This window comes from Petaurus breviceps, unplaced genomic scaffold (assembly GCF_028583685.1).
Source record: "Petaurus breviceps papuanus isolate PSGF00001 unplaced genomic scaffold, PetGlider_PUasm1.0 90633, whole genome shotgun sequence".
In the NCBI taxonomy this organism is placed as follows: Eukaryota; Metazoa; Chordata; class Mammalia; order Diprotodontia; family Petauridae; genus Petaurus; species Petaurus breviceps.
In genome coordinates, this window is record NW_027187293.1 from 1,571,044 (window position 1) to 1,583,102 (window position 12,059).

The following is a 12,059-nucleotide window of genomic DNA, read 5'->3' on the forward strand; positions in this document are numbered from 1 at the left end:
TGTCCTCAGTCTCTCCCTTGAGCTTCAGTACCTTATTACCAGTTGTTTATTTAACATTTTAAACTAGAAATCCCAAGAACATCCCAAATGTGATAGTTCAAAATAGAACACATTATCCTTTCCCTAAAACCTACCTGTTCTCCAAATTTTCCTATTTTTGTCCAAGGTACCACCATTCTTTTAGTCTCCCAGGTATGCAACTTTGGCATTATCTTCTATTCTTCACTCTCCCACACTCCACAAAATCCAGTTCATTGTCAAATTATTCTATTTCCTCCACAATATCTCTTTCACCTAACATTTACTCTATACTCATATAGTGTTTATTTTTTTTTACCTCAATTCACATCCCCATCACCTCTTGCCTAGATTATTGCAATGACCTAATTGTTCTCTTGGCTTCCAGTGTCTCACCATTGCAGCGTATCATCCACAGAGATACCAAAGCGATTTTCCTATGTCCCTCCTCTAACTCAATGAACTCTATTCTCTTTCTCTTGCCTTTAAGTTAAAATATAAACTCTCCTGTTTAGCATTTAAAGCCCTTCATCACCTGGCCCCAACCTATCTTTTCAACCTCATCGTATTCCTGCACACTGAAATCCAGCCAAACTGGCCTTCTCTCTATTCTTCAGGGATGATGCTCCATCACCATAGCCCACGTGCACCAGCCATTTTCCATGCCTGAAGTATATGCCCTGCTCACTTCTGCCTCACAGAATCTATTTTTCAACATGAAGATGAAGCACCACTTTGTATATGAAACCTTTCCTGATCCCTCTACCTGTTAATACCCATTCTCACAAACGACCTTGTATTTAGGTACTTTGCATTTATCTGTATTTTATTTGATTTAATTCTGTATATTCTTATATTTTACCTGTTGTCTCCTCTCTTATATTAGCTCCTTGAGACTGGATGCGTCATTTTTTTCTTTTTGCATTTACATCCCCAGTGCCCAACAAAAAGCTAGGCATATAGTAGCTGCTAACTAAATATTTGTTGACTGATTGATCTCTGCTACTGTTGATGTCTGCTACTGGAGTTACTCTTGAGATATTTTTCATGAGACTAAAAAGAATGAGTTTATATCCAAACACTGGTATTCTGTTACAAAAATGTAATTGGTTCATTTGACTGTGTAATAGACTATGGAACATCAAATATAAAAGAATGATACCAGAATCATAACTTGGCCTTAGACTGTTTTATATCCAAACTCCTCAAAATATAGATGTGAAGAATGAAATGGCAACAACACCAAGAATAAGGATAAGGTTAAGAGTGAGACCTGTGGTTTCACGTTTATAGGGAACTCCCAGTGATGAAACTCACTGTATCAATGTAGGTAGGCACCTTCTCTACAATTTATAGTCTTAAAGAATTGCCTTGAGCTCTGAGAATTTAAGTGGATTTCATAGAACCACACACTCATGTGTGTGACTCTTGAGTGTCAGAGGTGGGTCCTGATCGCAGGTCTTCTTGGCTCAAAAAATAATTAGTTGTGATACTGATGATAATAATAGTAACTAATGGCATTTATATAGTGTAATAGAATTTGCAAAGTCCTTAACATATATTATCTCATGATCCTCACCATAACCTTGAGATGGTAAGTCTGCTTATTATTATCCCAGTTTTACTGATGAGGAAACTGAGGTTTAAACAAACAAGTTCCCCGTCTCTGTAGGAATCATGAGATTGGTGCAAAAAGTTCTGGGTTTGGAGTCAGAAGACCTTGGTCCTGATCCTCACCTTTATTTTTTTCTTTACTGGTAAAATGAGTTGGTTGTACTAAGTGACTTTTAAATTCTCTTCCAACTTGAATTCTATGATCCTATCAGGCAATTAAGCAGAATATTTGTGATCACCTGTTGAGAATATTGTAAAGGAGATTCCTCCTTAGCTAAAAATTGGACTACATGACTTGTCAGGACCCTGACAAATCTGAGATTCTTTGATTTAGGATATTATGATCACAGAACTGGCACTATCTACCTCACAGGGTTGTCCTGCGGAAAACAATCTGTAAATTTTAAAATTCAAGTGAGTCTTAATTGTTTTTATTATTTTGGGGCACAACTTCCCTGGCTTCACCCAGAGCAATGATTGGACTGAAGATGATCTTTGGTCTGTGTTCAGTAAGGCTACACCATATTACCTCTTTGTTTTTATCAGGAGGTCTAGAAATGTGATCTATACATTAGACTGTTAATAACATTGGTGCCTTGTATTATTGATATTTATAATCGATTTTTATTTCTGATGTGAATAAATATTTTATCAAAGACCATAGAAAAATGGACATAATTTCATTGAATTTCTTATCAAATCCTTTTGAGGTTTTCTTGGTGGGGGGAGTTCATAGGCGTTTTATTCCTGCTGAAATAATCCAGAAAATATTAAAAACCATTGGCTTTTACTATGTCTATCAGAAGGGAGAGGACATGGGGTGAAAATGGGACAGTGTAGAACCAACCATCTCCATGTGAAAACAAATAATAATCCTTCATCTCTCATCTGAAGTTCTCAATTTATCTTTGGTACATTAACTCACCCCCTGGGTGAAGAGCAATTCCATTTTACAGGTGAAGAAATAAGGAAATCCAGAGGCCAAATGACCTGTCTGAAGGCAAGATAGAGAAATGAATTCCTCTAATTTCTTTCTTACGGCTTTTCCATTGTGTTAAGAGTAAAAACGACTCTTGTTACTTGGAAGCTTATCACTCTATTATCTATCAGTAGTTTTCCATTATGGATATGGCTGCCGGGACACAGGGACCTATTAATGCCCTCCTGTGAAAACCACTTGAAGTTTCACTTCCATCTGGCAACTTCCATTTATTGTCCTTTATGTAGCTTCTAAGCTAAGGAAAGGAATGTGGTTGTAGGAGAACAAGTTACCTTTAAAGGTCTACTGACTTTACTGATTAAGAGGCCTTCATAATTGATGCTCTGTGAAACTGTAGTTCAATAAAACCTGGAGAGAAGACAGCAATATTGCATCCCTGAAGAAACTGATATTCTTATCAATAATAACAAAAAGCATTTCTGGATAATCTACTTAGAATTTTCATGCATTATTCTAAGACATGAACATTACATTATTATGGAGATAGTTCAATAGAAACAACTCTTAATTTCCCAGGAAAATTATTGCTTAACTTTAGGCTTATATAACCCTTTTTATTTCATTTTTTTGCTATGAAACAAGAGGACCTAAATAAAACAAAAGTCCAAAAGATCTAAAGTAGAGGTTTTTAACCTTGAATCCACAAAAGGGACTGTGGATATATTTTGGAGAGATCTGTTAATTTGGATGGGCAAAAATTACACCTTTAATCTCACTAACCTCAACTAAAATTTAGCATTTCTTTCAATTATTAACATAGGGGTGTTATAACATATATATTTATATGTGTGTATACATAAACACACACATAAAGAGAGAGAGAGTCAGTCAGTCAGTCATAGTCTTTGCCAAAAGGGCTCATGACACAAAAGAAGATTAAGAACTCCTGATTTAAAGGAAGGCTTCCAAAGTCTAAAGATGTGTAGAAGACCCACAGTACATCACATGGACCCTCTGTGCTGGTTTAATGGGGACACCTGAACAAGAGCCACACAGAATGGACAGGAATGGATAGGTTGGGATCCACATCACAGCCCCCTACTTCTCTTCTGTTAGCATGCTTCTTGGTTATTTTAGCCCCTTGTCAAGAAAAGAAGTAAACAACCTAGTAATCCATCTTTCTACTTGTTAAACACATTCTCATTCTCTCTCTCTCTCTCTCTCTCTCTCTCTCTCTCTCTCTCTCTCTCTCCCCCTCTCCCCCACTCCTCCACTTCCCCACTCCCTGTCTCCCTCTTGAAACAAACTGAGGAGCAGAGCCAAGATGGTGACTTAGAAGCAGGAAAACTCCATGAGCTCCTTCCATAACCACCTCAAATACCTATAAAAAGTGATTCTAAAGAAACTTTAGGGCTACAGAAGCCACAAAGAGACAGAGAGAAACAAATCTTCTGCTGAAGCAGCCCGGCAGGCAGACAGGAAGGGTTCATCACAGCATGCTGGGAGCTAAACCCAGCCCTGCCTGAGTCTGGTTTTAGCCTCAGGGTGGCCCAACCAGCCATGGCTGGAGGGAATTTGGGAGAGTGGATCACCAGCAGCCATGATGGTTTCCAGAATTATCAACCCATAAATGCCAAAGACATAGTGAGAGGTCAGTGTGGACTTTGGTAACAGGGGGTCTGGGACGGTGGTCCAGCCTCTGTCCCTGGAGGGAGGAGTGGCTAAGGCAGAGCAGCTGCCACCATGTGGCTGCTTCAGAACTCCTGGCCTGCAGATTGTAAGGGAACCAAGTGACCATTCTAAGGGGTAATCAATCTTGCTTTAACCTGCTTGGATCTAGATCACTGTTCTGGGTGGAGGTCCTGGGGTGTGTGACCAGGTTCCAGAGCCAGTGGAGGCTTCAGAGAGAGCGCCCAACTAAGAGCTCTGGCAGCTGCAAAAAGCTCCAGCATTTGGGACAAAGCTCTCCTCTCTGGAAGCAGAGTTCTACTGTGGCAAAAAGCTCAAAAGTCAAATACTTGAGTGACAACATGAGCAAGCAAAGGTAGCAAAGTAAGCACAGCAATCCAACTTTGGATTCCTTTTTTGGGGAACAAAAGGGATCAAAGCACGTAATGGAAGGAAGAAAACAAAGTCAAAACTCATGCACCAAAAGCTTCCAAGGAAAATATGAATTGTTTACAGGCCATAGAGTAGCTTAAGAAGGATTTTGAAAACCAAATAAGAGAAGTGGAGGAAAAATTGGGAAGAGAAATGAGAATGATGCAAGAAAATCATGAAAAGAGAGTCAACAACCTGACTGAAGAAAGTAACACCTTAAACAATGCACTAATTCAAATGGCAAAAGAGGCTCAAAAAGGCAATGAGGAGAAGAATGCCTTAAAAAGCTAAATTTGCCAGATGAAAACAGAATTTCAAAAACTCACTGAAGAGAATAATTCCTTCACAATTAGATTGGAGCAAATGGAAGCTAGTGACTTTATGAGAAATCAAGATACTATAAAACAGATCCAAACAAATGAAACAAATAAACTAAATGCCATTTAAGAAGCACTACAGTAGGGGTGGCTAGGTGGCACAGTGAATAGAGCACTGGCCCTGGAGTCAGGTGCACCTGAGTTCAAATTCAACCTTAGAAACTTAACATTTATGGGCCGTATGACCTTGGGCAAGTCACTTAACCCCAATTACCCCACCTTACACCATCCAATAAAAACTATTTAAAAAAAAGCACCACAATTTAGTAAAGAAAGCTTGAGTTATAACTAGACAAAACAGCATTTCAAATCCCTGTTGTGATGCCTATTAATTATGTAACCTTGGGCAAATAACTTCACCTCTCTTATCCCTAATTTCTCAGTGGTATAATGAGGGGTTAATAATGTTGTTAATATCTACCTCATTATAACTGTATAGCTATTGTGGAAAGTAGTTTGCTGTAAAAAAAAAATCTATAGAAAGAAGTTATCATTGTGAATTAAATAAAGAGAATGTAAGTGCCTCAAGGGCAGGGACCATTTTGTTACTGGTTTTGTGTCCACAGTGCCTATCATAGTGCTTTTTACATAAGGATATAATAAATGCTTGTTGATTGAATGATTGCTTTGTAAAAGAAAGGAAGTTGAAATTTAAGGGTAGAAAGAGATAGTGGATTATCTGTGGATATTTTTTTATCTAGACCATTCCCCAGAAGCATGGAAAATTGACACTTGTCTTCAGTTAGGTTTAAAATGTTTTGTATATAACTAGTAAGTTAATTGGAATATTGCCTGTCATACTTATTCAATGATTTTATTATCATTGGCATTAAAGAAGTCATTATTTACTGTTTCATCTCAGAAATTCAATAGAACCTTTTCAAGGGGCACATTAAGTTAACTCTTTTCTTCCTGTTAATTTTAGGCATCAATCTATGAGGCATGCATCTCTTGAAGAGTTAAGTACTTATTGATAACTTACCCAAACATTATCTCCTATTCATGAAATTGATATAGGAGAATAGTATATACCTCAAGCAGGTGTTCAGAACCATTTTTGTTCAGTCATTTTCCAGTCATGTCTGACTCTTTCTGAGCCCATTTGGGGTTGTCTTAGCAAAGATACTAGAGTGGTTTGCCATTTCCTTCTCTAGCTCATTTTTGCAGACAAGGAAACTGAGGCAGAGTTAAATGACTTGCCTAGGGTCATACAGCTAGCAAGTGTCTGAGGACAGATTTTAACTCAGAAAAATATGTCTTCCTAACTCCAGGCCTGCACTCTACTAGGCCACCTAGCCACCCATTTAGAACCATAGCATAGTAGAAAAAGCAATGAAATTATAATCAGAAGATGTCCCACATTAGCTTTGTGACTGAGAGCAAACCATTTAACCTTGATGAATTTTGGTCTCCTTCTCTGTAAGTTGGGTATAGAAATAGTTGAACTATCTGTGTCACAATGTTATGATGAAAAACTACTTTGTCAACTCTAACTTATAAGTAAATGGGAGTAATTGGTGTTCTTTATTGTATCAGTAAGAGTACTTTGGGTTTTGTAATTTGACACCAAAGCTAAATGTGATCTTTTGTCTCATGACCAATAAGTGCATATAGTACTAGAGCAACTGAGTCCATATGAACCTTTCATTCTGTCTATATATAAAATCAGAAAATAAAAGAAAATTGCAGCTAAATAGAAGGCTAACTTACAATTTCTCCTTTGAAGGGCAAATAAAGTTGGTTCACTTGATTAGTTAGGCCATGCATCAAAAGGCAACAGGAAATACCATTGTATAGGTCATTTGATCATTTCATATTATACTACTCATGACAAATACTTGCGAAATACCATTATACAAATAACTCCTTAAAAGTGCCTACATTGGATACAGAGGATGGCAAGCTAGACAAATTTCTTTTTAGACTTTGTCTAGCTTGCCATGGGGGTCATTCCTGAAATAGTTGTCTGTTCATTAGGGAGGCCACCAATTTTCTAGAACAAATTTAAAAACTAATACAAATCTAGAAGAAAAAAGCTGAAAAATATGTACTGGAGAATTCACCCCAAGATTTTACCTTATGGTTCTTTGAAATAAGACTGCAGATTATGGAAAAACACATCTGGAATGCTAAAATGAGGTATATGAGCAACATAGGAGGTAAAAAGTGTCTGGGGGAAGGTAGTGTAAATTTTAGAGGAAAATGTAAATTGAAAAACTATAAGCTAGACTTTTCATTATATCAGTTAGCCAACAAGCATTTATTAAGCACATTCTATATGCCAGACACCATGCTAAACATTGGAGATATAAAGGCAAAAACAGTCCCTGCTCTCATGAAGCTCAGAGTCTAATGGATGTCTGCATACATATGTATGTAAATATCTGCATGTACATATAAATATCTGTCACTTCATATTTCATTAGTTTTTAAAATGTTTTATCTTCAAAATTTTTTTTTTAAGAATTGCTCTGGTGGAGAACATTCCTGAAGGCCTTAATTATTCAGAAACGGCTCCATTCCATTTGTCGCTTTTCCAAGGTTGGATGAATTTGCTCAACATGGCCAAAAAGTCTGTTGACATAGTGTCTTCTCATTGGGACCTCAACCACAGTCATCCATCAGCATGCCAGGTGAGCTGCATTTGGCACCTATACAGCTGTTTAACTTACGATGGTTTTCTGTATTGTACTTTACATTGTCTTTTCTAATCAATCCTGTAGTTGTTTCCAGTCTGACTTTCTCCCATAGTAGACCTACATTATTACTATGTTTACACATGTTTGTTTTTGTATTTTATATTCCCTTTTCTTCCATTGGAATGAAAGCCCTTCAAAGATAGAGTTTATTTTAATTTCTATTATTTTTTACCTCCTAGCATTTAGTATAAGTACACTAGTGAGAACTCCATAAATGTCTGATAATGCATTTATACTACCTCATCAAGGAGAGGTAGAGTTTGAGTTTGGATCAAAGTCAAAATTTTGTAATAGTGAAATCTATTTCACATCACACCCTGGCAATGATGCCTTAATCCTTTTGTTAAAAGGCAGAATAGGAGAAGGATGGCATTAATTGTGGGATAATAGAAGAACTAAATGAGCTGACCGATCTCTAAATATACTTCCTAAACAAATGTATGGAAATATTACTAAAAATATCAATGACAATAGAACATGATGTCTTACCAGTAGTGGTGAAAGCCTATGCTAAGCCACCTGAAGACATCTGTTCACCCTTCTTGGGATCAGTGGTTTATCCATTTATGAGATATCTCAATTCCAACTTAATTGTTCTATCTGAAGACTGAATCAAGGACCTTTGCTTTTTAGGTACTATTTAAAGATCAAAGAGATATTGGGAAACAGATTGAAAAACCAAGATCAAAATTGTATTAAAAATTTTATCACTTCTCTTCACTCTGACATGATCTCATCCACAAAGCAAAGGAAATCCCAGATTTGAAGCATGATACTACCTTGAACTTAGGCAAGCTATATTCTTTATATAGTCCTGAAACGTAATCAGTGCCACAGGTTTCAAATGGAATTGATGAGCCCTGCTGGTCTACTTGGACCCAGACCACTGAACATTTTCCTGTCTGTGATGAGTGTGAACATTATAATAATTTGCCAGTCGTATACCATAGTAGTGTCAGGTCATGCTACTCACACACTGGACAAGCTGGCACAACTGTACTGTTCACACTTAAGCTTATAGTTAGATTGGGTAGCTTGGTGCTGACTCAGTCAGCATGTCAGCATATCAGTATGTCAACAGCCTTTATCAAAAGTTTCAAAAGTGACAGACACTGTGCTAAGCACTGGCGATAGGAAGGAAGGAAGAAAAAGAAAGAAAGAAAGATGCCCAATTCCTGCCCTCAAGAACTTTGTATTCTAATGGAGGAAACAACATATGCATCTGTATGTATGTACAAAATATTTACAAATTGAATATAAGGTGGTTTGGGGAGGAATACACTACTAGCCATGGAGGATCATAACATTTTGTCTTGAAGGAAACACAACAATAATTATTTATTGCATTCATGTAAATATTGGATTTGGTCATTGAATGACTCCATTGCATTTGAAAACTGTAAGAAAAAGTTTCACACCCTAATTATTAAGGCAAGTCTAATTTAAATATCTTCAAGATATTTCAGGAGCAACCATAGTCATTCACAAATATGTGTGATAACAAAAAAAAATGACTGAAGTTCACAGCCATTGCTACATGAATACATTATCTTTTTTTTTTTTTTAAAGAAATAACATTTTTGCTTTGGAGGAAAAAAATAAGATATGTTATTTGCTTCTGAACCAGCAGAGCCTGAAAAATCCTAAATGGAAAATATAAATAGCAAACTGCAACAGAACACAGCACATCTATTTATTGTAATGCAACTGCAAGTAAAATACCCACTGGGTAAAGTGCAGACTGCTTAAGGCAGAATGGGCAATTCATACCTCATCTTGGCAGGAAACTTAGCCTAGAAAGTATCACAATGGCCCTATATCTTCTGCGCCACCTAGTGGCTATTTTTTTAAGATTGAGTAAAGGTTTCCATTAAAGGAACCAATAGTCCCTATACTTAATCTATTTATAAGGCACATTTTATTTCTTCCTTACTTGTCTTTGTTTAAATCATTTCATGTTTCTCTATTTTTATAGAATCATGACTGTTGGCGATTGAAAAGATCCTAGATATCTAGTACAATTCCCTTAATTTGCAGGATGAGAAACAAAGATTTGTCTATGATCCCTCAACAATAAGGAGCAGATCTAGGAATTACAGAATCCCAGAATTTCAGATTTGAAAGTAGAGGCCACCTGATCTACCCCATACCTGAACAAGAATTTCTTTTGTGCATACCCAAGAAGTGATTCCTAGCCTTCCCATGAATATCACCAGGAAGGTTGGAACCCACAGCCATGTTCTTTCCTTTTTGAAAAGCTCTCGATTATTAGAAAAGTTTTTCTCAAACCAAGCATAAATTTCCTTGGATCTTAGTTTCTTCTCCAGATCTCAGAAGATCCATTTCTAATTTCTTTCATCAGATCAAAGGTCTTCAAATTATTGAAGAATGCTTCCATATCTCCTCTCTGTGTCTCTTTTCCAGACGAAACTTTTTGTTCTCATGTGGAATGATCTTTAGATTTTTCTCCATACTGGTTAGCTTTGCCTACATAGTACACCTTACTGAAATCCTTTTGAAAGTTTGCCCTCTAGAACTAAACATAGTTATCTAATTAGACTTAATTGTCTGAAGAGAAAAACAGCACTATCACAATGCCTCTCTAACAAATTGCATTAGTTTTTTTGCCTTCCACTATTAACTTATGAACTTGTTGTCCACTAAGGCCCACATATCTTTTTATTTTTTTATTTCTTTTTAAAATTTGTTTCTTTTTCATTTCATTCAACACCATTCACTTCCATAAGCTTTAAATTTTCTTCTCCTCTCTCCTTCTTCCCTCCCCAAGATGGCATATATTCTTATTAAACACATTTTCATGTTAGTCATGTTGCATAGAAGAATTATAACGAATGGGAGAGACCACAAGAAAGAAAAACAAAACAAAAAAAATAGTCTGCTTCACTCTGCATTCCAACTCCATATTTCTTTTTCTGGATGTGGATGACATTTGTCCATCATGAATCTTTTGGAGTTGTTTTAGGTCCTTGCATTGCTGAGAAAGGCTAACTAAGTCTTTTAAAGCTAGTCATTGCACATTGTGGCTGTTGGTTCTGCTGGTTCTCACTTTACTCAGCATCAGTTCATATAGGTCTTTCCAGGTTTTTCTAAGGTCTGCCTCTCCATCATTTCTTATAGTATAGTAATATTCCATTACATTTGTATACCACAACTTGTTCAGCCATTCTCCAATTGATGGGCATCCCCCCAATTCCCAGTTCTTGGCAACCACAAAAAGATTTGCTATAAATATTTTTGTACATGTGGGTCCTTTTCCTATTTTTATGATTTCTTTGGAATACAGCCCTAGAAGTGGTATTGCTGGGTAAAAGGGTATACACATTTTTATAGCCCTTTGGGCAAACTTCCAGACTACTCTTCAGAATAGTTGGATCAGCTCACAGCTCCACCAACAATGAATTAGTGTTCCAACTTTACTACATCTTCTCCAGCATTTATCATTTTCCTGTTTTGTCATGTTAGTCAATCTGATAGGTGTGATGTGATACCTCAGATTTGTTTTGATTTGCATCTCTCTAATCAATAGTGATTTAGAGCATTTTTAATCTATCTATAGATAGCTTTAATTTCTTCCTCTGAAAATTGCCTATTCATATCCTTTTACCATTTATCAATTGGGGAATGACTTGTATTCTTGTAAATTTGACTCAGTTCTCTCTATATTTTAGAAATCAGATCTTTATCAGAGACACTAGTTGTAAAAATTCTTTCCCAGTTTTCTGCTTCCCTCCTAATCTTGGGTGTATTGGCTATGTTTGTGCAAAAGCTTTTCAATTTAACATAATCAAAATTATCCGTTTTGCATATCATAATGTTTTCTATCTCTTGTTTGGTCATGAATTCCTTCATTTTCCATAAATCTGATAGATAAACTATTCTTTGCTCCTCTAATTTGTGTACCACATATCTTTTTCAAGGGAAGTGATGGCCAGCCTTGTCTTGTATTTATGAAATTGATTTTTAAATTCCAGGTGTAAATTTTGACATTTATCCTATTTCATCTCATTAGAATTCAATCAAATATACTAGCCTGCCTTTATCTTGGTTTTTTGTTTGTTTGTTTTATTTTTAATTTTTTTTGGTTTTATTTTTTTAATCCAGACTGTGATCTAGCAGGGCGATGTTAGTCTCACTGCCCCTGAACTAAAAGCTACCCATAAAACAGTACTTGCAGAGATCCATTTCTTTTGAATTTGGCATAACCACTCATCCTATATATTCTTTTCAGATAAAAAAATGGATTAAAAAAGATATTATGTCTGTCTTTATCCAGTTTATTGATAATAGTGT

The 12,059-nt window shown here is 36.3% G+C and overlaps 1 protein-coding gene across 2 annotated transcripts in view; it reads left to right on the forward strand.

Moving 5' to 3' along the window:
* The window catches only part of PLD5 (phospholipase D family member 5), a 426,787-nt gene that overhangs the window by 230,780 nt on the left and 183,948 nt on the right, over positions 1–12,059 (forward strand). For both annotated transcript variants that reach the window (XM_069064474.1, XM_069064475.1), the window contains one exon: positions 7,514–7,682. In XM_069064474.1, the coding sequence (XP_068920575.1) occupies positions 7,514–7,682 (169 nt within the window). The remainder of the gene's footprint in view (positions 1–7,513; positions 7,683–12,059) is intronic.